General features: G+C 42.2%; 1 protein-coding gene across 10 annotated transcripts in view; it reads left to right on the top strand.

The window, feature by feature from the left end:
* LOC137440265 (nuclear factor 1) overlaps window positions 1–27760 on the top strand; it is a 409428-nt gene that overhangs the window by 117886 nt on the left and 263782 nt on the right. For 9 of the 10 annotated variants that reach the window (XM_068136582.2, XM_068136615.2, XM_068136622.2 and 6 more), the window contains exons 3-4: window positions 10299–10382; window positions 11143–11217. In XM_068136582.2, coding sequence (XP_067992683.1) covers window positions 10299–10382; window positions 11143–11217 — 159 coding nt within the window. The remainder of the gene's footprint in view (window positions 1–10298; window positions 10383–11142; window positions 11218–27760) is intronic. The other variant, XM_068136589.2, reaches the window with a different exon arrangement.

Genomic DNA, 27760 nt, shown 5'->3' on the forward strand with positions numbered 1-27760 from the left:
TTTAATTCGAATCACCTCTTTATCGTCTTCATAATGAGACGTCATCATTGTATGTAAATGTGCAGTCAATAGTAAAATGGTTTTGGGGTGGGTAGGAGTGGTGGAGGGTCATGGAGAAAAAGGGGGTTAGTTTAAAGAGGATATGCAGCTAAGAGGATTTGGGAAGAAGTCGGGAGGAGGCTGCTTGAAAGGAAAAGAGATGAAAGACATCAATTGATTGCACTTTGTATCCAAAGACTAGGCCATTGTCATTCACATGAAACATTCAAACCACCTGGTTAATTTGTTGATGGTGCAGAAGCTGCAGGCCAGTCAGCAACAACAATCTGAGATAGCAAGTCTTGTAATCTGGTGTCAAGGAATGTCCAAGAAAATCACTTGCTAACCACAATCCAGGCGCGACTTTGGAATTTAACTAGGACGTTGGCCATAACTCGCCGAATGCTCTCCGCGAAGGACACCAATAGGATTTTTAACATTCACTAACTAATGCTAGCACATCGGACACTCAGTTTAACGTATATCCAAGGGACGTCACACATGTTGACGAATCCCCCTGCTTGCGAAACACCTGGATGACAGTTTATAGCAGGGCCGAGATTCAAACCCAAGCGAGACAGCTTAGAGGCGAATGTGCGTACCTCTAGGCCATCCTGCCAGCCTGTGATCAGAGACATACACAAACACTGACTACAAAGGAAGAAACTGTGCAAGAAGGGGAAGTATATAGAATCTACAAAGGGACATAGCATTAAAGAAAAAGAAAAAAAGAAAACATTCGCTTTCATCAAAGACAGTTGGATCCTTTTAGTATGTCATTAAAAGCATTGCTCAGAGAATTTCTGCCTTCCTGTGTTGCTTTGATTCAAATCATCAATCAACAAACTCTTTGTTTTTGTTCACTTTCTTGAGGTGCATCGCAGTGTTGTTAACCCGGTTCCTCTCCACAAATGCACCGGTCCGTCCGAGATCAACCGGGTAGGATAGTGAAGCGGCACGACACGAGCTAGTGAATCGTGCAAATGAGTTAGCGAAACGTATTCCCAGTCTCACTCCAAATTGTTTTTTTTTTTAAGGGCAACACCATGAGGGCTTTCACGATCAATATGTTCCTGCACTTCTAAAGGCCACACGCATCAAGCATCAACATAATGGAGGCATCATTTTTCTGAGAAAATTGCTCTCGTCTGCTCATAAAAAAGAACATCTCTTCGAGAAGGACGGGCCCATCAGGAGAACAATGCTTTGCCCTAGTCTATTGCCAAAAACTTATTGATTAGTCGGGTTGTATTTGTCACTTGTTTGGTACAAAGAGTTTATCTCGCGGTAACTTACAGCACCTCAGAACGTTTCATTTTCTTCCTAAAGCGGTATCGAGTTGGTCCATTTGGTTCTGTCCTGACGCTCTTTCTGATCTTTAAAATGATCTTCTTGTCAAATAGTTTCACAAGAAGTCTTCTAATAATAGAGTACTTTTTTATTATTATCAGGGTTGTGAAAGCATTATGCTCGTCTCGTTGCTCTCCCACCATCAGTGCTGTGTGGAGAGTGGCGTAGCATTTAGTTGTTTTTATTTTTTTGGCCCTCCCTCCGTCTTTCCCACGGGATGGCTGTGTGAGGCGCGTGGCAGCGATGCGGTTTACGAACAGTGCCAGCTGGCAAACAAGAAGTCTGACATTTCCACAGTACTGTGGTTGGCAGGATAGGGTGGAGGGACAAGGTAAATCCGAAGTCCCTGAAGAGTTTTCAGGCATGTGTCGTCAAAGTGCATGGTGTGACGGGCAGTTGATCAAGATGCAATTGCATTTACCATCATGATGCCTCGTACGTTTTCATAAAATCCAGTGGTCTGAGAAACCGGATGTTGTGGCCTACTCTGCGGGAGATTAATGCACCTTCACAACCACTCAGAAAACCTTATCCGGTTTTGTCTTGTGAAGTTTTCGTCGAGAAACACAGTATGGCGGTGCTTCATTCGCAATCTTCTTTGGGGAAAAAGCAAACATGCGATCTGTGATGGTGTTGTTTGAGTTATGCTTAAGGGTGCAAATGTTTTACTTTCATTCTCTTTTTCACATGTGACGCATAAAGTACCATGTTTTATGAACTCTAAACACCTATTATCCTCCAAAACCTACATTATTAAATGTTTACTTATGTCGACTCCGAGCAGAAAGAACAGATAGCCTCGCATATATTGTAGTAATGAAGAACATGTTTAAGGCCTGTAACAAAAACAGTGAGAGAGAGAGAGGAGAAGAGAAGAGAAGAGAAGAGAAGAGAAGAGAAGAGAGAGAGAAAGAGAGAAAGAGACGATAAATTGTCATGGCATAGAGTTTGTACATTTGACAGAATGTTTGTTTTTCTTCTTTTTCATTTGTTCAGTCCTGTGCAGTTTGCTAAAATGTTTGGGGTTGTGTGAGGTTTTCTGAAGTCACGAGCTGATACACGACATGAAAAGACGTTGAATGCAAACTCGAAAAGGGAGAGAGAACAAAAAATATGAAAATGAAGGAGCATTTGTGATTTTATCTTATTGTGAATGCATCAGGGACGTTAGTCTGGCAGGTTGTTTTGTCAGCGATGAGAGTGACATTTGACATAAGGTTTGTTTTTTGTATTTGCAGCGAGTTTGTATTTTTTGTAAAACATTGATGAAGGAACTGCTGCGCTGCCTTGATCTTCGTGGTGCACGGCAAATACAAACGTGAATTTGAACGTATTTCTCAACCGACCTTGCAAAAAATATCTTTGCAAGTAGCGATGCAACAGTATTGGAGTACAAATAATTCAACAAGAAGACGTCGTGCGGAGCAGGATACTTGCAAAATCCGCCCCCCACCCCCAAGAAAAAAAAATTCTATTTCATGAAGATTAAAATTGACAATCTTGCTCAAAGCTTGGGTCAAAGCTTGGGAAAAGTGATGATTTTTCAGATGAAAAATGATGATTTTGTAAGGTTGACCTTGAGTTGACCTTTGACCTTTTGACCTCAAAAATAGTTAGTTTCCCTATTTAGTGACTCAATGTGCAAATGCTGTTCAATTTTCAAGTCAATTGGATGAAAATTGAGGATTTAAAAAACTTGGCCTGTGTTGACGTTTGGGCCTATGTTGACCTTTTGGCCTATGTTGACCTCAAATATACTTGGTGGTTGAATTCAGTGACCATATATACAAGTCCTCTTCAAATTTCAAGTCAATTGGATGAAAATTGAGGATTTTAGAAATTTGGCCTATGTTGACCTTTTGGCCAATGTTGACCCCAAATATACTTGGTGGTTGAATTCAGTGACCAGATATGCAAGTCCTCTTCAAATTTCAAGTCAATCAGATGAAAATTGAGGATTTTAGAAATTTGGCCTATGTTGACCATTCGGCATATGTTGACCTCAAATATACATGGTGGTTGAATTCAGTGACCAGATATGCAAGTCCTCTTCAAATTTCAAGTCAATTGGATGAAAATTGAGGATTTTAGAAATTTGGCCTATGTTGACCTTTTGGCCTATGTTGACCTTTTGGCCTATGTTAACCTAAAATATAATTTGTGGTTGAATTCAATGACCAGATATGCAAGTCCTCTTCAAATTTCAAGTCAATTGGATGAAAATTGAGGATTTTAGAAATTTGGCCTATGTTGACCTTTTGGCCAATGTTGACCCCAAATATACTTGGTGGTTGAATTCAGTGACCAGATATGCAAGTCCTCTTCAAATTTCAAGTCAATCAGATGAAAATTGAGAATTTTAGAAATTTGGCCTATGTTGACCATTCGGCATATGTTGACCTCAAATATACATGGTGGTTGAATTCAGTGACCAGATATGCAAGTCCTCTTCAAATTTCAAGTCAATTGGATGAAAATTGAGGATTTTAGAAATTTTGCAAATTTGGTGACCTTTGGCCTATGTTGACCTTTTGACCTTTTGACCACAAAAACAGATGCCTTCTCAATTGGGACGACCTATACAACTTGGTGAAGTTTTGTGACGATCGGTTTAGAATTGTGACCTGTAGGCCGGTGACAAACAAACAAACAGACAAACAAACAGACAGACAGAACCACAAACGCAACCGACCAATATACTTGAAAAATCTTCGATTTTGCAAGTAATAAATAAACAAGAAGACGTCATGTGGAGCACGATACTTGCAAAATCCCCCCCCCCCCCCCCCCCCCAAAGAAAAAAATTCCATTGACACAGCAAGTTGTGCATTTCATCAAGATTAAAATTGACAATCTTCATCAAAGCTCGGGTCAATAATAGGAAGGAAAGTGAGATGAATTTTTTTTCATTTTTCAGATGAAAAATGATGATTTTGGAAGTTTGACCTTGAGTTGACCTTTGACCTTTTGCCCTCAAAAATAGTTAGTTTCCCTATTTAGTGACTCAATGTGCAAATGCTGTTCAATTTTCAAGTCAATCGGATAAAAATTGAGGATTTTTGAAACTTGCCCTATGTTGACCTTTTGCCCTATGTTGACCTCAAAATACTTGGTGGTTGAATTCATTGACCAGATATACAAGTCCTCTTCAAATTTCAAGTCAATCGGATGAAAATTGAGGATTTAAAAAATTTGGGCAATGTTGACCTCAAAAATACTTGGTGGTTGAATTCAATGACCAGATATGCAAGTTCTCTTCCAATTTCAAGTCAATCGGATGAAAATTGAGGATTTTAGAAATTTGGTCTATGTTGACCTTTTGGCCTATGTTGACCTCAAAGATACTTGGTAGTTGAATTCAGTGACCAGATATGCAAGTCCTCTTCAAATTTCAAGTCAATCGGATGAAAATTGAGTATTTTAGAAATTTAGCAAAGTTTGTGACCTTTGGCCTCTGTTGACCTTTTGACCTTTTGACCCCAACAACAATAGGCTTCATGCTTTTGACCAACTCTACCATTTGGTGAAGTTTCGTGAAGATCGGTTGAAAATTGTGACCTGTAGGCCGGTGACAAACAAACAAACAAGAAGACGTCAGGCGTAGCACGATACTTGCAAAATCTGCCCTCCCCCAAAAGTTTTCCAATGATACATGATGGCCTATGTTGACCTTTTGGCCTATGGTGACCTCAAAAATACTTGGTGGTTGAATTCAGTAACCAGATATGCAAGTCCTCTTCAAATTTCACATCAATTAGATGAAAATTTAGGATTTTAGAAATGTGGCCTATGTTGACCTTTTGGCCGATGTTGACCTCAAATATACTTGGTGGTTGAATTCAGTGACCAGATATGCAAGTCCTCTTCAAATTTCACGTCAATTGGATGAAAATTGAGGATTTTAGAAATTTGGCCTATGTTGACCTTTTGGCCTATGTTGACCTTTTGGCCTATGTTGACCTCAAAAATACTTCGTGGTTGAATTCAGTGACCAATTATGCAAGTCCTCTTCAAATTTCAAGTCAATTGGATGAAAATTGAGGATCTTAGAAATTTGGCCTATGTTGACCTTTTGGCCTACGTTGGCCTCAAAGATACTTGGTGGTTGAATTTAGTGACCAGATATGCAAGTCCTCTTCAAATTTCAAGTCAATCAGATGAAAATTGAGGATTTTAGAAATTTGGCCTATGTTGACCATTTGGCCTATGTTGACCTTTTGGCCTATGTTGACATCAAATATACTTGGTGGTTGAATTCAGTGACCAGATATGCAAATCCTCTTCAAATTTCAAGTCAATTGGATGAAAATTGAGGATTTTAGAAATTTGGCCTATGTTGACCTTTTGGCCTATGTTGACCTCAAAGATACTTGGTGGTTGAATTCAGTGACCAGATATGCAAGTCCTCTTCAAATTTCAAGTCAATTGGATGAAAATTGAGGATTTTAGAAATTTGGCCTATGTTGACCTTTTGGCCTATGTTCACCGAAAATATAATTTGTGGTTGAATTCAGTGACGAGATATGCAAGTCCTTATCAAATTTCAAGTCAATTGGATGAAAATTGAGGATTTTAGAAATTTGGCCTATGTTGACCATTTGGCCTATGTTGACCTCAAGAATACTTGGTGGTTGAATTCAGTGACCAGATATGCAAGTGGTCTTCAAATTTCAAGTCAATCGGATGAAAATTGAGGATTTTAGAAATTTCGCTAAGTTACTGACCTTTGGCCTATGTTGACCTTTTGACCTATTGACCCCAAAAACAATAGGCTTCTGGCATTTGACCAACTTTACCATTTGGTGAAGTTTGGTGAAGATCGGTTGAAAATTGTGACCTGTAGGCCGGTGACAAACAAACAGACAAACTAGAACGGGCACTCGGTAGAGCGCATACCTTCGCCGCAGCTACTTTTGTTGCCAAAATAAAAGACTACAAGATCTGTGTAGCAAGATTCGAGGGAATGACACTCGATGACTACAAGATCTCGGCGCTGATTCGTTGTCACTGTGCCATAGTCCCGTTGATTTGCACGGAAAGAACCATGTTTACGGCTGCTAATCCAAGTTTATTACATGCATCCTTACAACTGTAAAATATGCATATACAGTATATATATATGTTCTGTTTTTCATCTCTTCAAATTGCACCAACAGTCGAAAACATCATGACACATAAGAATGACACATCTACTTTCATCCAATTTGGATCCGAATTGACCGCGTTATGATTTTTAAAAAACCGCACATTTTGCAAGGGCGTGACCCCCCTGACCTTTGGCCCCCAACCGCTAACAAGGGTTATGACGTCAGAGTGTCATGTCGCATATCACAAGATTGGGCATTGAATTCTGAACATTTTGGCATTAGTTTCATACAAATTGGACACAAATTGACCGCGCTATGGTAAAAAGACGATTTTGACCTTTTCATGACCTTGACCTTGACCTTTGACCCGATCGATTCCAAAATCTAATCAAATGGTTCCCGGATAATAACCTATCATCCCACCAAATTTCATGCGAATCGGTTGAATACTTTTTGAGTTATGCGAATAACATACACACACACACACACACAGACATACAAATAAATACACAGCGATCAAAACATAACCTTCCGCTTTTGCGAAGGTAACAAACAGACAGACAGAACCACAAACACAACCGACCAATATACTTGAAAAATCTTCGATTTTGCAAGTAACAAGAAGATGTCATGCGTAGCATGATACTTGCAAAATCCCCCCCCCCCCCCAAAAAGTTTTCCATTGATACAGCAAATTGTCCATTTCATGAAGATTAAAATTTACAATCTTGATCAAAACTCGGGTCAACAGGATAAAAATTGACGATTTTTCAGATGAAAAATGACGATGTTGGAAGGTTGACCTTGAGTTGACCTTTGACGTTTTGACCTCAAAACTAGTTAGTTTCCCTGTTTAGTGACTCAATGTGCAAATGCTGTTCAATTTTCAAGTCAATCGGATGAAAATTAAGGATATTAAAAATTTGGCCTATGTTGACCTTTTGGCCTATGTTGACCTCAAAAATAGATGGTGGTTGAATTCAGTGACCATATATATAAATCCTCTAAGAAGTTCAAGTCAATCAAATGAAAATTGGTGATTTTAGAAATGTGGCCCATGTTGACCTTTTGGCCTATGTTGACCTCAAAAATACTTGGTGGGTGAATTCAGTGAGCAGATATGCAAATGCTGTTCAATTTTCAAGTCAATCGGATGAAAATTGAGGATTTTAGAAATTTGGGCTATGTTGACATTTTGGCCTATGTTGACCTTTTGGCCGATGTTCACCGAAAATATAATTTGTGGTTGAATTCAGTGACCAGATATGCAAGTCCTCTTCAAATTTCAAGTCAATTGGATGAAAATTGAGGATTTTAGAAATTTGGCCTATGTTGACCTTTTGGCCTATGTTGACCTTTTGGCCTATGTTGACCTTTTGGCCTATGTTAACCTAAAATATAATTTGTGGTTGAATTCAGTGACCAGATATGCAAATGCTGTTCAATTTTCAAGTCAATTGGATGAAAATTGAGGATTTTAGAAATTTGGCCTATGTTGACCTTTTGGCCTATGTTGACCTTTTGGCCTATGTTGACCTTTTGGCCTATGTTAACCTAAAATATAATTTGTGGTTGAATTCAATGACCAGATATGCAAGTCATCTTCAAATTTCAAGTCAATTGGATGAAAATTGAAGATTTTAGAAATTTGGCCTATGTTGACCATTTGGCCTATGCTGACCTCAAAAATACTTGGTGGTTGAATTCAGTGAGCAGATATGCAAGTGGTCTTCAAATTTCAAGTCAATCGGATGAAAATTGAGGATTTTAGAAATTTAGCAAAGTTGGTGACCTTTGGCCTATGTTGACCTTTTGACCTATTGACCCCAAAAACAATAGGCTTCTGGCTTTTGACCAACTCTACCATTTGGTGAAGTTTGGTTGAAAATTGTGACCTGTAGGCCGGTGACAAACAAACAAACAGACAGACAGACAAACAGACAGCCAGAACCACAAACACAACCGACCAATATACTTGAAAAATCTTCAATTTGCAAGTAATAATCAAGCGAAGTCAAAATATAATCGTCGTTAGTGGTTGAATATTGGACTGGGATGACATAATGAAACTGGGCCGCACTCATTACATCAATAGATAGGTGCAGCTGTGTCGTTGATACACTGAGCCTCTGCGCATAAGGCCGATAATCCGTAGTGTGTCCAAAGGTGTCGGTGATAGCTCGACGACTCTTTATAGAAATACTCCGTTGGATCTATAGCGTCTACCAACTATTGCCAGCAGAAGGGGACACCGAGAGACGGTGCTTTTTGTGATGCAACACCCTGCCTGCGAAGCAACAATCCGGCAATCTATTGTCGAGCCCAGAATCGAACCTCGACCAGACAGTTCAGATGCAAGTTGTAAGTGTGCTAACTCTGCACCATCCTGGTAAACAGTCAAAATACCGTAAAACATTATGTGGAGTAAAATAAGACGAGCGACAGTGGAAATGGTGCCTTCCCAATGCGATGTGCTCATTCCCAATGCAGAAAAAGCATCATTTAAAATGAGTGGTTTGCTCACAATGGATACATCTGAAGCCAGTTTCCCCTTTACAAAGCTAATATACAGTGACAACTTTCTCGGGTTGATCACAGACCACAGTTATGCTCCCACAGCCGTTCTTCAAATGCTATGCAATCTCTTCACTCCTGCAACTCCCTTCCTCCTTACCGTTTGTCCCTCCTCCAATACAATCACTCCCACAAATCAATGGCCATTCCTCACTTTGGCCCGGCTGCCTGCAGTGCCGTCAATACAACATACCCAGATTAGCTTCCCTCAAACCCACCCTTTGCTTTCCATTTACTAACGTTCTTGTCACACTCGATGCACACACGCCTAGGCCTCACTTTAATCCTCCTTTTACCAAATGTCCTGCAAGTCCACATCCTGTGTCCATGTCACCAGAGTAATCATTTTGTCAAACGATTCTTATAAGTGAGTGGATTGTTTGCTTATATCCACCCCGGTGCAGATCATCTGAAGAGATGTCACACTTCTGTTTTTCCGACCAAACAGAGGATCAAAGTGGACTCATAAATGTAATACCTTCCGTGTCGTATGACATCCCCACTTTTTTCTGTTCCACCCCATGTCAGATTACCTTGGTAGATCTTTGTTTGTAGAACTAATCCACCTTGTTGGATTAACAGGTGGAAGTGCCGCTTGCTGAAGTAACTCAGAACCTTGAGTTATAATATGCAGGAGCTTGAGAAGTACAACCGAACACCTTGACTGTATTGGAAACCTATGTGAAAAGCCTGCTCGACGTATCGGGTTTCTGAGTGGGAGGTCTGCTTGCTGGGAGAGCGCAGGCCTCCTCACCATCCCTCCACCTCTTTGCAGTCAAAGCCCACAGCACTCTCTAATTGATTTTTCTAGCGTGTGCTTTCGATCTGCCCATCATGCTATTTTCTGCACTGCGTGATGTCAAAGATGTCGGGATTACCATCCGAGCAGTTAGGCAACAGCTAGAGAGATTTGTTGTCCTTCGTAAAAGCAGATTGGGACAATCTTAATGCGACACTTGACCTTCGTTTCTTGCAAACGATCTCCACCAAGCTAATTTACACTAAAATATGACTCCAGAGGGTAATTTGTACTCGTATTTGGATTTTTTGTTCGAAAGCCTTGTGAAGGTGAACACAAATTTTAATTTATTTTTCGTGCTATTCTTCTTCTCCTTCATTATTGATGGTTGTTGAGTTTGACTGATGCCGAAGGTTAGCAATCAAAAAGTGATATCTGCAAATATATGTATGTGGAGGGCAACGTCACTGAAATGATCATTCAAATGTTTCTCTCTTTTTTTGTTACAGATCCAGATCAATCGGAGAGCCCGGTGCAAGGGGAGATGTCCACTGAAGATGTTGACGTTAAAAACCCAAACACCGCAGAAAATGGTAAAACGAGGATTGATAACACACAAATACAAAATATTACTTTGTTTCTTGAGTTCAAAGTTGAAAGCAATCCATATACGTATTGCGGACACAAAATGATGGAATTGACCACTTCCCCACTCCCTCCCTCCTTCCACTCTTCCTTCCCCACATTTCTCCCTCCATGCCTTTTCTCTCTCCACTTATCTCTCCCATCATTTGTCAGTTCCGTTATTACCTTCTCCTTTTACTCTTATGCCTTCGCTTTTCTTCCTCTCTTTCTCCTTTCCTTCTCTATATGTTATTTTTCTTTCTCGCGACTTCCTCTCCACCTCATATGCAGACCTATTGAAGCCTCCATTTATGGGAAAGACCTTTCTGATCCATATCTAAATGTAAAATCCCATATGCTCAGAACTGAGGGACAACCAATGACCATTAGCAAATTTAAGCCACCATCCTTTGTTTGAGATATCAAGAGGCCTTTCTCATGTGGTTGGTTTTGCTTAGGATCCCCACGGCATGGTTTCATCTCACAAAGGCGGTGGACCATTGTTTGTCGGTATCATGACCAAACTGCATTGAACCAGCTACGTAGTTTTCAGAGCTTACCCTTTGTGTCAGAATCTTTAGGTCAGGACTTGCCTTCAGATTTCACTCTCTTGTGTGATGCATGAAACGCTTTCAATGAACTTCTGGTAAAATTAGCTGAAATTTGTTGTGATCCCATGACATGAATCGATAATAATTTTGGCTGATGCACTGCGTATTCTTGCCACAGGCCACATGAGCTTCCACGACACATTTGTTACATCAGGAATCTTCACAGTTGGTGAGCTCGTTCGAGTCTCGCGAAGTAAGGGCCAACACCAGTTATTGTGCTTTCCCATAACACCCGTTTCTCTTGATCTTTTCCACATCATTTCTGCTCTGTTCCATCGTGGCTTTTCTTTATTTCCACATCCAAGTTCTCTCTGCATTACCCTCTTCATGTGCTTTCATATTAGTACCTTTCCACTTCCTTCCTGCAATTTCTACCCTTTTTACATCTATGAATACGAAGGTTAAGAAAGATCAATATGGTCACAATAATAATTTAGGGACAAATAACAAAGACGATAAATCTTCATTTTGTTCAATAAGGCACTCTGAGAGTTTGAGATGATAGTCAGGTTCACTATGTCAATAAATTATATTTCGTTCAAAATCATGGTAGATTAGCAAACCTATACATTTTTGGAAAGGTTATAGCATAAGGAAACTAAAAATCAATGTTTACATTTGGAGAGATACCTGTATGGCGGCCATTTTGGATTTTCAAAATGCCCACTGTAAAATATATATTTTGTTCTATTTCTGCCTCTAATTACCCTAAAAACTTTTAAAAATATACTAAACCTATATTTTCAGGGACAAGGAATCCAATGAAAGTATCAAATTAGTGCTATGGGGAATGGTAAGACACGAATCAAAGGTTTTGAATTGCAAAATACTGTCTTTATATTCGCGATAAGTTGCATAATCAAATACATGTTATCATTTTGTACAGGCAGTTAATAACATCAAAATGTGTCATAATAATTCATATCACCAAACATACACAGGCAGTCAGCAAAATCATACATACACATGCAGTCAGTATAACTTCACATCTACACAGGCAGTCAATGACAAAATATACACAGGCAGTCAATGGCATCAAACATACACGATTACAGAATATGCCATTTAGAGTTCGTCATCACTGTCCTGTGTGTCGTATCCGACAATATAGTCCGCATCGTTTTCACAGTCCGTTCCACACAAGCAAAGGTCGGTCAAATTGATTGGCAAATCGAATTGGTCGAATGGTCGATCGAATCGAATTCGATGAATCGAATCGATCGAATTGGTCGAATGGTCGAATGGTCGATCGAAGTGATTGGTTGAATGGTCGAATTGGTCGAATGGAATTGGTCGATTGGTCAAATTGGTCGAATCGAATTGGTCGGAATTGGCAAATGTAAACGTTGATTTTCAGATTTTCCATGTAATAACGTTTCCAAAAATGTATAGGTTTGCTCATCTACCATGATTTTGAACGAAAAACCATCGTGAACCTGACTATGACATACTTTTCTTGAAGAGCTTTGTTATTTCAATGTCGAGGTAATCGGTGGCTGGACTTGAACTTGACAAAGCTTTGTACCAGTGCATCCATGCAATAGTAAGCAGGCTTTTTATGGAAGGCCTTGAGGATATAACTCTTAAACCTGGCAAATCGCTTCATCTCATCCTACAATTACCTTTCGTCAATCCTTAAGGAATCTTCAATGATTTCAATTTCTTCTTTCTGTATGTTGTTCGTGTTTTATCGAAACTCTCACTCATTCGTTGAGTAATACGAGCTTTCCTCTCTTAATTCTCACATTTCCTCTCACACTCACTAATTCGAATTGCAGTGCTTTCATACTGTCCTGATGCTAACCTTTCCTGTACAGCATATTTGTTTGAAATTGAAATCTCACATTAAATGTACAATGTAAAGTCATATTGAACTGTCGTCTCATTAGAGCTATGAATTTTTGATTTCAGCTTCCACAATGAAATAAACACCTTTTCACAAATTAGGGCTTTGCTACACTTTTACAAGTACCTGCACACTCGTATAGTATAACTAGCATCGTTTTATCCATGCTGTATACTGTAGAATGATTCATCATATATAATTATTATATACGTGTGGTGTGTGTGTGTAACACATCAACAACAAAACGAAGGTTATGGTGAGTGGTGAAGAAGGAGGAAGGAAAGAAAGTGGACAATGGCTTTGTTCAGTATGCGGAAAAGGAGTTGGACGGAATTCAATTCATTGTAGGCAGTGTTAGAGATGGTGTCACAAGAGGTTCAGTGGTCTCACTGGGAATTTGGTAACAAAAGTTGGGATTTTCATCTTGAAAATATGTGAGGATCAATAATTATTCAAGAAAAAAAAGAACGAAAAGGAATGCTCCTGAGCTGAGAAATCAATTCAGAAAAGGTCAGAAGTTTCTGTTACATCGGAGATATGACAGAGGCATCAGGAAAGGCAGAATTAGCCATTAGATAACTATTAATCAGTCTGGTATAAGTGGAGAAATGAGGATTAGGTAGTAGGTATCACGAAGCACATACACATTTTATTATCTGTAAATGTCAGACTTTATAAAACGTGTATCAGACCGGTATGGAAATGAAATGTGGGCACTGTGGATGAAAGATGTAAAAATAATGGAAAACAAAGATACAAGAATGATACAATGGACGAATTTATTGTCTCCGAAAGAAAGAATTCTGAGCTCAGAAATTAGGAAGAAATAAAAAAAAGAATGTGTGTCGAGAGGGGTGAGAACGGAGGCACAGTTGAGCAGGAGGCAGAGGGAGATCCAGGAGCTGAGAACAGAGTTGAGGATCTTCAATAGAAGATGGAAGAGGACGGTGGAAGGAGAGAGGAATGGACTTGAGGGGTTGACGAAGCAGGCGAGAGTGAGATTGATGAAGTTGAAGAGGGTGGAAAAGATGAAGAGGCAAAGGAAGGAGAGGCAGACGAAGAGAAGAAGATTCTTTGAGAATCCCTTTTGATTGATGAAGGATCTGTTGGAGCAGTCTCAATTTGCTGCACTGAAGGGACAGAAGGAAGAGTTGGAAGGTCACCTGCGTTTCATGTACACAAACACAAGGAGGGACGAAGTGGTGGAGGACATGGAAGGATTGGTGAGACCCCGATGGAGCCAGGTGTTCCATTTGATTTGTCGGAGCCGAAGATGTCTGAGGTTGAGGCAGTGTTGAGGAAGGCATGGGCGGCATCAGCTCCAGAACCAAGTGGAGTAAAATACAAGGCGTTTAAGAGTTGTGGGGGCATAAAGCATATCTGTGGAAGGCTCTGAAGATGGTGTGGAGGTAAGGTGTCCAGACAATGGAGTAGGGCGAAGAGTTTATATTCCGAAGCAGGAGGAGCTGTGACATTTGTATCATTGCTCAATGTAAATGGGAAGATATTGATGTGAGCCTTTCAAGTAAACCTGGACACTCTCTCATACATTCTCCTTCTTTCTGTTCCACACACTCCAAGTCGAGCAAGAAATGCATAATAGTAAGGGCATTTTATGAGATATTTCACAAATCTGTTAACTAAATTGTTACCAAAAAATTTCTTCAGCAATATGTTTGTAAAGGTGTGTAATAACATGTGTTAAAATGTTGAAGTTCAACTCCCGTGGGAAACCCAGAAAAAAGCTGTTGGATTCGGGTACCGAAAAATTATTTTCGAGAATTTTTTTTTTTTTTAATCGGCCCTTAAGTAACTTATGAGGGGTCAAATAAGGGTTTTTCATGATTCTGAGTTGATTGTTAACATTTATATTTTCACTTTTACATTTACACACAAAGTAGCTTTTATTTCACATACATATATAATACTCAAGAGTTATTTCTCATTCACAATGTCAGAAGTTTTAACAGTCATTGTCTATGTCTTCTTCAGACTCAACAACATCATGACGGCAGTTTCTGCATGTAATGCCATTACAGACTCCACAGGCCGAGATGCACGTGACCCCATTCTTCTTGCAGCTGTATCGCCGGTTGCTGCAATCTCCATGACAATTACAGCTCGTGAACTGCAATAGCTACTCAGGAGTGAGGAGCTATCTCCCCCTCACCTGGAGTGAGGAGTGGCTGATCATGAGCCAGGGAGGAGGAAAGCTCAGCGAGAGGGAGAAACATGTTCGCGTTCGTTCCTATCTGTTTCCTGTTCGTAAATGGAATAATCTTTACTTCAGTTCCTCTCAGGATCTTAGCTTTGTCGAGTGCCTTCAACTTCACCCGGGGGAAAGCTGCTGTTGTCTGTGGATCTGGCAAAGGTGGTGCCGGAGAGGTGACTTCGATCCAACCCATTGAGTGAAAGGGAGTGTTTCCGTGAATAGAGACAATGTTTAAATCTATATTGTCTCCAACAAACTGAGTGACTGCATTGTTTGTTTCCCCAACCTCCATAAAGACCACCTGATCATTACTTGACAATTCACTTTCACTGGCTGGCACTTTGGCTGTCATCACTGATTGATCCTCAAGCGCAGCATCAACCGCAACCTCATCATTGATCTGTTCATCGGTTTCCTCCACAATGGTGTCAAGAGTGCCAGAAGTATCTGGAACATCATCTCCACTCCTACTATTAAGGAAGCAGTATTTGTAGTTTTGTGTCTCCGTGTAAGACTCATTGTATCCCAGCCGGTGGAACTTGTTGAGCATCCATTTTGACCCAAATCTATGATCAAGTTGTATGGCAAGCCCCATTTGGTGTGGCAATACTCCAGACCGAGGTCGACAGGCCTTAATAAAATTCTGCCCCCAAACGGCAACTCTTTCGTCTGTCTTGACAATCGGTCTCAAGCACATCTGAAGGCTTGCAGGAACAAGTGTCAGCTGACTATCGATGTCAGTCATACTGTGTGTGGTGGGGTATGACTTTGGACCTAAATCAATCAAGGCAATATCATTGGATATGAACTTGAGTGCCGTCTTTATGATCTGAGTCTTCTCATCTCCATGGTCAAGATTAGCATGATGCGCTCGCAGAATATTGTCGGTGCCATCTTTGAGACAGAGTACATCCGCCCTTCTTTCCTGTGTTGTGAAATACAAGGTGTCTTCATATTTCTCTCGAAGTTTTATCTTTAGCCAATGCTTTGAATAAGAAAGGCTCTTCTCTGGTGACTGATCAAACTCCTGCAGCTTTTCATGGACTTGGTCCATGTTCATTACCCCATGCTCTAATTCTGAGTCTAACCATTCGCAGAATTCAATAAAAACTGCCTCTCGCTCCTCATCAATACTCCTCTGTCCTCTCTTCCTTTTTCCTTCCTCATCAGTCTTGGACAAACTGTCACCTCTCGCAAACATAAGTTTGCATCGCAAATGGTACAGTGTTTCTTCTGCTACCAAGTCGTTGATCCCTTCCAGGCGTCCAGTGACTTCAGTGCCCCAGTCATCCCCGCGACTCCGTGCTGTCTTCAGCAAGCTTGCCTTCAGTGTATCTGCAGTCAAATTATCTGGCACTCTGTATTTCTTTCTAGCTTGTGCTGGATTATTTTTGTAGAGCTGGGCTGGTTGGTTGCAAAGAATGCATACATCCTTATACAGGAGGTCAACTGACTGTGATCTTCTAGAACTGCAGCCAGTTGATGAACTGAACTCACAAGTAGTGCGTCTTCTCTTCAACTTTGATGACTCTTTCTCTGCCTTTGATGCTTGACCTGACTTCTTGGTGGTTGCAACAAAGTTGTTGTACAGATCATTTTTACACTTCTGGTGGTACCTCAGTTTTCCTTCCTTTTGAGCCTCCTTCATACGTTCCACAACAGTAACATTTTCGACAGTTTCTGCTTGTTTCAATAAAGTTGAGTATCCCTTTGGAGTTGCCTGTATGAGCCTTTCAGCTGGTGTATCCGAGTGTGCACAGATGAAGCAATTGAGCACAGGTGGAGTAACGTCTTCATCCATATTGCTAGACTCCATGTGCTGCAAAGTAGAAAATGAGATATATTTAGAAATTATTTTTCCACAAAGGAGTGTCTGTGGTGAAATATAAATGTTAACAATCAACTCAGAATCATGAAAAACCCTTATTTGACCCCTCATAAGTTACTTAAGGGCCGATTAAAAAAAATAAAAATTCTCGAAAATAATTTTTCGGTACCCGAATTCAACAGCTTTTTTTCTGGGTTTCCCACGGGAGTTGACCTTCAACATTTTAACACATGTTATTACACACCTTTACAAACATATTGGTGAAGAAATTTTTTGGTAACAATTTAGTTAACAGATTTTCATGTTTCCCTTACTATAAAAGGAATTGCCAATATACCCTCTACACCCCACTTTGGCGTCAGGAAGGGCATCCGGCCATAAAAACATTGCCTCAAACAGGGAACCATGATTGTCATGGGGCCCACAAGGCTAACCCCCGCTCTAGCGGGGAAAATGGCCTTAAAACGATCATTCATTCATTCATTCACCCCACCTCAAATGGTGGGCAAAAAAACTCACCAACCCTTCTCCCGACACTCTGCCTCCAGCTCACAGAGAAACACAATTATATAAATGAACAGGATTATAACTAATTAATTGACATATGTGGGAAAATTACAAGCCCAGACCAGGAATTGAAACCAGGTCCTCCGGTGAAACCAGAGACCCTCTCGTGAGCAGGCCGTTGGTGCTCCTATGGTTGGCAGCGAGTGCCCCGGAAGCAGTGACGGAAAGAGAGTGGCAATTCTATATGTGTGAAAATTACATGCTTGGTCAGGGTCGCCCAGATAGCTCGAATGGCAGAGCACTTTTATGGTTCACCAGAGCACCTCGGTTCAATTCCTGGTCTAGGCATGTAATTTTCCCACATATGTCAATTAATTAATTTACTTCAAGTTTTTTTTTTTTTTTTGTAAACAATATCGAGGCTCGTGTAAGAGCGAACATTAATCACAAAAATAACATAAACGGACACATAAAACATATAATGAAGGGAGCGGGAGACAAGATGGGGAGAGAGAGGAAAGCACACAAGTACAACAGAAGAGAACAGGGACAAGATCAAGGTTTTGGATGGGGGAAGATAAAAGATGGTGGTGAACAGCTGTTTTAAAGACCTTGAGGGAGGAGTGGGATTGAAGAGAGTTATGGAGTTTGTTCCAGAGGCGAGAGAAAAGAGGAATTGAAAGAGTGAAGGTGAGCAGAGAGTCTTGATTTTGGCAGTTTCACCAGAAGAGGGTTGCTGGCAGATCTTGTGTGACCGGAAGGAATATTTGGGAGACAGAGCTGGGGCAGCTAGGCCGGAGAGGAGTCGGCAGAGGACAGAAATACCACCAACTTGCCTGCGGTGAGTGAGTGAAAGGCCCTCAGAGTTAGCTTCATCGCGGGAGGTTCCAATGATTCTGAAAGGTTTGGTTTCAACAGCGTGAAGCCGAGCTAGGTGTGAGGAAGCAGCACCAGCCCAGAGGGGAGAAAAGTATTCCATTGAGCTGTGGATGAAAGCCTTGCATGTGGTGAGGAGCTCAGGTGTGCCAAGGAAGGACTTCGCACGACGGAGGATGCCCAGTCGGCGACTAGCTTTGGAGGCCAGCTTGCAAATGTGGTTTTCCCAGGAAAGATCATGGCAGATAGGGAGACCCAAAAGCTTCAGGGACATAACTTCTTGGAGAGGATTGTTGAGAAAGTAGATGATGGGGTTGTCCAGACGGTCTTTTTGGAGAGACCTAGTGAGAGTGTGAGATTTGTCAGGATTGAAAGACATGTTCCACTTGTTTGACCAGTCTGTGATTTTGTCCAGGTCTGCAGAGAGTGAGGAGGCTGCTGCCTGCCGATCTGAGGGATGAGGCATGGAGCGGCAGAGAGTGGAGTCATCAGCAAAGAGATAGAGGGGATTTTCCAGAGAGTCGGTGAGATCATTGATGAATACCAAAAAAGCACAGGGCCCAGAACACTGCCTTGAGGAACTCCAGCCTGGACAGGAAGGGGGAGATGAGAGAAATCCATTCAGGGCCGCATGTTGGCTGCAAACAGAGAGGAAGTCCGCAATCCAAGCATGGAGATTTCCATGGATACCATAGGAGGAGAGTTTGGCGAACAGAGCGGGGTGCCAGACCGTATCGAAGTCAAGGGAGACAGCTCTGATTTCCTGTTTGGCATTGAGGACCTCCGTCCATTGTTGAGACAGCAGATGCAGCATGTCCAGAGTAGAATGACCCAATCTGAAACCAAATTGATGATCAGAGATCAAGCCATTGGAGAAGAGGAAGGATTTGATATCCAAAGCAATGATGGATTCCATGACTTTGCTGATATTATGGAGCAGGCTGATTGGTCTGCAGTTGCAAGGATCTGTTTTTGCACCTTTTTTGTGTAAAGCGGTAATGTTGGCTGATTTCCAAACTGATGGCAGATGACCTTGAGGAAAAGAGAGGGTGAAGAGAACAGAGAGAGGGTGTGAAAAAGTGGCAGAGCAGAATTTTAGGACCCGTGGGCTGATGCCGTCTGGTCCAGTTGCAAAATCAGAGTCGAGGTTTGACAGAAACTTGTCCACCTAGTCAGGAGAGAAGGACACAGAGTTCAGGAGCAGCTGGGTATGACTGGGTAAGGTGGGTACAGAGAAAGACGGGTTTGGGACACAAGATTTTGAGGCAAACACAATGTTGAGGCATTCAGCTTTTTCACGTGCGGAGTCAGCTGTGTAGCTGTTTGAGGTAAGGGAGGGGATGGAGGGGGAACAAACACCAGAAGCAGATTTGACCATACGCCACCAGGATTTGGAGGAGGAAGACAGGTTTGAAAGTTCATTCTTGAGAGTAGAGAGATATTGTTTCCTAGCTCTCCTGAGGGTAGACACACACTGGTTCCGAACTTTGTGAAAGGAACGGAGATTGCCTTCCGTTGGATTTGCCTTCCATGAGGGGAAGGCAAGTTGTTTCAGGGCAACTGCCTCCCCACAAGATTCAGTGTACCATGGACGGGAGGAAGGGTATGACAACTGAAGATGAGATGGAACAAATTTGTGAGATGCATGAGAGATGAGAGAGAGCAGTTTACTTTGGAAGAATTCCCAGGATGAGTTGATGTCAGAGGCAGTAGAGATGGGAGACCAGTGCAGATGGTTGATGGCTGCATGAAGACCATGCCAGTTGGCCTGAGTGAAATGCCAGACTCGTTGGTGCTGAGGAGGCTCTCAGAGAATGGCCAGAGAGATGTCCACTTTAACAAACACATGATCAGATGAACCGATTAGAGCAGAAGAAGAGCAGCAGACATTTGCAGGGAAGTTTGTCATAACCAAGTCCAGAAGAGAAGATGCTCCGTTGACTGAGATCTGGGTCGGGAAATTGACAGATTGTGGCAGTCCCAGTTGGTCGCAGAAGTCCTTTGCTGAGGAGCCATGGCTGGTGAGAGAGGTACCCACACCCAGCCAGCTGGCATGATGACAGTTGAAATCACCTCATATGAGGAAGAGATAGTTGGAATGAGTCGAAAGAAGTTCGTCCATGTTATTAGACAGCGAGATGTAGATGGAGTCATCACTGTTTGGTGGACGGTACAGAACACATTTGAACAAAAGGTGGGAGCGGAGGGGAAGCCGTCGCCAGAGGTACTCCTGGGGGTGGGGTGGAGAGAAGGCAGTGGAGGGCGAGTGAGGAAGAGAGTTTTTGATACAGCTCGCAACCGCACCTCCAGGACGAGGATCAGGTCTATCATACCGGAGGAGGGAGTAACCAGGAAGATATATTAAGGAATCAGAGACATCTTGAAGGAGGAAAGTTTCTGTTAAGCAGATCAAGTCTGGTTTGTCAGAAGCAATCTGTATGGAGAGACCAGTCAGGTTTGAGCAAAGGCCCTGTATGTTTGAGGTCCATACCATTAAGAAAGAGAAAGAGGAATGGAGAGCACCGGATACAGGACAGGTAGGGGAGGGGTTCAGCAAGATGAAGAAGAGGAGGAGGAGGTAGGGAGAGCTTTAGATTGTGTGTTGGAGATTTCAGAAGTGCTCGGAGAAAGGGAAGGATGAGGAGGACAAAAGGTTTGATGTTGATTGGAAGAGGCACAGTGAGGTGTTTTTTGAGGGGGGAAGAGCGAGGAAGAAGGTTGGAGGAGATGGAGGAAAGAGTTGGAAGGGAGAGGAAGTGTTGAGGAGGATGCTTTGAAGAGGGGTGAGAGGGGAGAATTGGAGAAAAATGGAGGGTGGGGAGATTATCTTTTGATCGAAAATTCAAATTTCTTGAGTATATAGTAAATTAGTTGTAATAACAAATTTGACTTCACTGTTTCAATACTCATCGAGGGCACTGTATATGTATGTGTGTGTGCATATACATATATATATATATATATATATACACACGCAGTGCATTCAGAAAGTATTCAGACCCCTTCACTTTTTTCACATTTTGTTATGTTGCAGCCTTATGCTGAAATCGTTTAAATTCATTTTTCCCCTCATCAATCTACACTCAATACCCCATAATGACAAAGAGAAAATAGAATTTTAGAAAGTTTTGCAAATTTATTAAAAATAAAAAACTGAAATATCACATTGACATAAGTAGTCAGACCCTTTGCTATGACACTTGAAATTTAGCTCAGGTGGCTCCCATTTCTCTTGATCATCTTTGAGATGTTTCTACACCTTGATTGGAGTCCACCTGTGGTAAATTCAATTGATTGGACATGATTTGGAAAGGCACACACCTGTCTATATAAGGTCTCACAGCTGACGATGCATATCAGAGCAAAAACCAAGCCATGAGGTCGAAGGAACTGCCTGCAGAGCTCAGAGACAGGATTGTGTCGAGGCACAGATCTGGGGAAGCCTACAGAAAAAATTCTGCTGCATTGAAGGTTCCCAAGAGCACAGTGGCCTCCATGATTCTTAAATGGAAGAAGTTTGGAACAACCAGGACTCTTCCTAGAGCTGGCCGCCCGGCCAAACTGAGCAATCGGGGGAGGAGGGCCTTGGTAAGAGAGGTGACCAAGAACCCGATGGTCACTCTGGCTGAGCTCCAGAGATCCTGTGTGGAGATGGGAGAAACTTCCAGATGGACAACCATCACTGCAACACTCCACCGATCTTGGCTTTATGGCAGAGTGACCAGACGGAAGCCAAACAGTTCAATCTTGGTTTCATCAGACCACAGAATCTTGTATCTCACAGTCTGAGAGTCCTTTAGGTGCTTTTTTGCAAACTCCAAGTGGGCTTTCATGTGTCTTTCACTGAGGAGAGGCTTCTCTCTGGCCACTCTGCCATAAAGCCCAGATCGGTGGAGTGTTGCAGTGATGGTTGTCCATCTGGAAGTTTCTCCCATCTCCACACAGGATCTCTGGAGCTCAGCCAGAGTGACCATCGGGTTCTTGGTCACCTCTCTTACAAAGGCCCTTCTCCCCCGATTGCTCAGCTCTAGGAAGAGTCCTGGTTGTTCCAAACTTCTTCCATTTAAGAATTATGGAGGCCACTGTGCTCTTGGGAACCTTCAATGCGGCAGAATTTTTTTTGTAGGCTTCCCCAGATCTGTGCTTCGACACAATCCTGTCTCTGAGCTCTGCAGGCAGTTCCTTCGACCTGATGGCTTGGTTTTTGCTCTGATATGCATTGTCAGCTGTGAGACCTTTTTTCGACAGGTGTGTGCCTTTCCAAATCATGTCCAATCAATTGAATTTACCACAGGTGGACTCCAATCAAGGTGTAGAAACATCTCAAAGATGATCAAGAGAAATGGGAGGCACCTGAGCTAAATTTCAAGTGTCATAGCAAAGGGTATGAATACTTATGTAAATGTGATATTTCAGTTTTTTCTTTTTAATAAATTTGCAAAACTTTCTAAAATCCTGTTTTCTCTTTGTCATTATGGGGTATTCAGTGTAGATTGTTGAGGTAAAAAATGGATTTAAACGATTTCAGCCTAAGGCTGCAACATAACAACATGTGAAAAAAGTGAAGGGGTCTGAATACTTTCTGAATGCATAAGTTCAAAACACACCTGGTCACAAGTGTGCCGCACTGACCGGGTCCTCAGTCGAGGTCCTCAGCGTCATCTCGTTTCGGCCCTTCAAGGTCGATACGGTCAGCTAAGGTGGGCCAGCAGTGGCACATACACATCCACATGCAGCAACTACACCTGGATGTGTACTTACCCCCACCCCCAGCCAGTGCGAATGCAGACGACAATAACAAAATCGCCTCCACATCCAGAATCCACAGCACCAAACAAACATGGTGGAACACTCAAACACCCACCTTTATACTTCCCTTTCTCCCATACCTGGCCATTCCACTCTCCTCCTCACATCCTTTCCCTGCTGAAGTACCACCCCAGGACATACAACACTGTGGCTTGCTACCTGGCTGTTTCTCCCGGCCATCTTACATGTCCCCTTTTCAAAGGCACTGCGGTCTGAATACTTTCTGAATGCACTGTATATATATATATATATATATATATATATATATATATATATATATATATATATATATATATAATATATATATATACTGTATATATATATATATATATATATATATATATATATATATATATATATATATAATATATATATATATATATATATATATATATATATATATATATATATATAATTATATATATATAATTATACATATATAATTATATATATATATATATATATATATATATGTATATATATATATATATATATATATTGCTACGGATTCGTCACTTCCGGTGTTGTGGTTTTCATCCACTTGAAATATTTCTGATTCTATGTACTATTATTGTCTTCAAAAGGTTTATTGTTCCTGAACTGTTTGCAAAGGATAAAAGCGTTAATGTTAAAAAGAGACAGGAAGCCGGATCGGGAACCGGAAGACGAGGAGGAAGAAGAAGGCGAGGGCATGGCGAGTGAAGTCGGACAATAAGCGAGTAGCTTCCAGCTCCGTAGCGAGCGTTGTCGAACGAAAGCCGCGAGTGAACTTTGAGTTTCCTTGGAAGAAGTTCCTGCATTAGGTGTTATCGCTAGGGGATTGAAAAACCTGCATGGTCAGGTTTGAGCGTTGCGATTCTGAAGAATCATCGCCGGGTCATGTCGACTCCAGTAAGAGCCGTTGACCATTTTGACACTCGCGCTTTGTTCATTAAAAGGTCTTGGCTACGCATCAGCTTTTTCACCATCCTGTCGTCTGTCAGGGATGTGTGTGCGCAACGCTGAGTTTGACGTTTAAGTGGCGGTTCACCGACTGAACCGGGAATGTTCCTATCTGGAGGGGGCCTTTGGGATTTCCCATTCCGCCGCGAGTTTGCTTTTGGTTTTGGACCACGTGACTTTTTGCGTCGCTTCGACCGCCTACGCCTGAGAGCTGCTTCGGCGGTGCGACTGCCCTTGCCATCCGCACGGGATTCTGGTCTCGATTGGATATTGTTCTAGCGATCGCTGGAGCGAGTCAACCTCGTCTTGAGGACGGGAATATAGAGACATTGGGGAAGGTTTTTCCACTCACTTGGAACACCGTGAGTTATCCTATGCTAGTTGATGATACCATCATAAGATGTATTGAGTGTACCTTTTGATTGCTGTTTGTTGTACCGTTATTCTTGTGTGATTTTTAATACAATATTGGTTGGTTGATAATCATTGGTGTGGTTTCGCTATTATTTCTGACACAGAATAACATATTTTTCTGCCGTGGCTCCTCTCGGGACTCGGAGGTACATCGCGACCAAGGGGTCGGGGAGGAGCACGTAACAGAAATTGGGGGCTCGTCCAATTGACTCGTGGGCTCGAAATTGGGTCTTCGTCCGGGATAAAATTCCCTAATAATATCCGTTCGGGATTGACCCAGATTTAAATTGGGGGCTCGTACTGTGGAGAAATTGGCTCGGCTTTGCTGAATAAATTCCCTAAATCTCGTACTGTGGATTAAATTCCGTAAATTTCGTCCAGGAAAGAATTCCCTAACATTCCCAGAATTCCCAAATTTTGAATTTTTTCCAACATTCCCAAATTTTTCAAAGAGTGGAAATTTTTTGTGTGAAGGTTAACAGGTGTTAACGGATAGTCACCATGGTGTTTGACGCAGGAAAGTTTGCAGCGTCCCCCTAGTGAGGCACAGTTCCAAGCATTAAAAAAATCGGAACTCTTGATATTGGCCAGACATTTTCACTTGGAGGTCCGAGCTAATATGAAGAAAGCAGAGATGCAGACATTGGTGATAGAATCTCTGGTGGGACTAGGAACATGGAAAGAGGTAGCCTTGGATTGGTTACCCGAGGAACAAGAAAATGTGGAGCTCCGGAAAATGGAGATGCAATTGCAGAGCCAGGAAAGGGTAAAAGCACAGGAAAGAGAACTCAAGGAAAGAAGAGCAGCACAGGAAAGGGAACTCGAGGAAAGAAGAATAGAGCAGGAACGAGAACTCGAAGAGAGAAGAGAAAAGGAAAGAGCAGAGGAAAGGAGAACTGCCAGGGAACTCGAAGAGGGAAGAGAAAAGGGAAAAGCAGAGGAGAGAAATGCCGAAAGGGAGTTAAGGGAACGTGACATGGAGCTTCAGAAGGAAATTAAATGCAAAGAGCTGAAGTTAATGAGAGAACGGGGAGAGGTACCATCCATGCCGGCTAGATCGACAACTAGTCAGAACACCTGGGATGTTGGTAGGCATGTGAGGCTGGTTCCACCCTTCAATGAAAATGAGGTAGCCAATTTTTTTTTACACTTTGAGAAAGTGGCTCGAATGCTAAAATGGCCTGAGGAGTCCTGGACCATGTTAGTGCAAAGTGTTCTGGTGGGTAAAGCTCAAGATATATATTCGGCTTTACGGATTGACCAATGTGCAGATTATGAGATAGTGAAGAAAACCATTCTCAAAGCCGATGAATTGGTCCCTGAAGCTTACCGGCAAAAATTCCGGAATGCCAGGAAGAGGGAGAGTGAGACCCATGTGGAGTTTGCCAGAATGAAAGAAACCATGTTTGATCGGTGGTGTGATTCAAAAGGGGTTGGGAAAGACTTCAAACTATTGCGACAATTGATCCTGGTGGAGGAATTCAAACAGTGTGTCCACGACGACATTAAAGTACATCTGGAGGAACAGAAGGTACCAGAGTTGTATGAGGCAGCAACCGTGGCAGATGACTATGCCTTGACACACAGGATGAGGTTCCATAAACCTAACTTCCCGCCTAGAGTTCGCCCAGAGAGTTATGATACATCCGGTGCGGAGAACGAAGATTCATGGGGGCGGCCTAGAGATGACTATGAGGACAGATCTGATGCCGTGACTCTTAGGGATCAGAGGTCTACAGTTCCAAGACGGACTTATCCTCTGGGGGGCTTGAGGCAAACCACGAGTTTCTCCTCCGGGCCTACTTGCGCTTTTTGCAAGAAACCTGGACACTTGATGTCCCGATGTTATGCTATGGAAAGGCAAATTCAGGAGCGGAGTCAGACTAGTACAACTCCGAATGCCTTGGCAAATGTGAGAAATCGCCCTCAAAAGGGGTTACAAACCACTTATTTCAGAGGGGTTTGTGTCACTGGATGGAGATTTGACTAACCAGAGACCTGTTAGGGTGTTGAGGGATACAGGAGCACATCAATCTTTGATGCTTGAGGGCATTTTGCCACTGTCAGAGAAGACGGCAACTGGTGTTAGTGTTCTTTTACAGGGGGTTGGTGGCTTTGTTAAAGCTCCACTTCATGTCATCCATTTAGAGTCTGATTTGGTGTCAGGAACGGTCACCGTAGGTTTACAAGCCAATCTTCCTGTAGAGGGAGTATCTTTTGTTATCGGGAATGATTTGGCCGGTGGTCAGGTTTCTGGTAACCCGATGTTTGTTGAAAAGCCTAGCAGGAAGCACCCTGAAGAGAAGAGTAAGTACCCTGAAACTAAGTGTCAGCACACACAAGTCAGGGATGGAGGCAATGTTGGCAAGCTCTTTGTAGGTGGACTGAACTTCAAAACAAGGAAAGATGTTCTGGCCTCTGTCTTCGGCCAATATGGCCCGCTTTTGGAAGTGCTGCTGATAAAAGACAGGGAGACACAAAAGTCAAGAGGGTTTGGCTTTGTCACGTTTGAAAACACAAAGGATGCCAGAGATGCAGAAAAGGATCTGAATAGCAAGGAGTTGGAGGGTTGGACCATAACACTAGAGAAGGCATTTCGGTGTCGAGGGGGCTACAGAGGAGGACAACGTGGACATAGTTTTGGTGGTGGCCGCAATCGATATTACTATGGAGGCTCCCAGAGTTACGGCAGCTCCCGAAGGAATGATTATCAGGGTAGTGGCCGAGAAGGAGACCGCTATTCATGAGACTACAGCGACAAGCAGTCCAAACGTGATTATTTTGAAAGTTAGGAAGAGTTGAAGCACTGAATATTGCGGAGCAGCCGAGCCAAGATTCCTACACGGACTAACCATGAACGCCCCCGTTCCTAAAGGCGTCCATGTAATGAACTTTCCTACACGGATTAACCGTGAACTCCACATTCCTCAAGGCGTCCATGTAGTGAACTTTCCTACACGGATTAACCGTGAACTCCACGTTCCTAAAGGCGTCCATGTAGTGAATACTTCCAGGCCTCACCACCCAACCACCATGAAAGCTGGTTCTCAGCTCGGCCTCCTGGAAAAAGTGCTATAGATTTGCTTGACTTTGGATTTTTGATCACAACCCCTTAACCTTCATTCAAAAGAAACTAAAAATAAAAATCAGAGATTGATGACATGGAGTTTGGCTTTGCAGGGGTTCAACTTGGAAATTGAGCATGTAAAGGGCAGGGACAATGTCATTGCTGATGCTTTGTCCAGAGTGAATTAACTTTGGAAATCACTGTGGGTTGTTCGAAGTGTTGTTGCTTTATTTTG

The sequence above is a fragment of the Myxine glutinosa genome, chromosome 1, assembly GCF_964187855.1.
Source record: "Myxine glutinosa chromosome 1, kmMyxGlut1.1, whole genome shotgun sequence".
Taxonomy (NCBI): Eukaryota; Metazoa; Chordata; class Myxini; order Myxiniformes; family Myxinidae; genus Myxine; species Myxine glutinosa.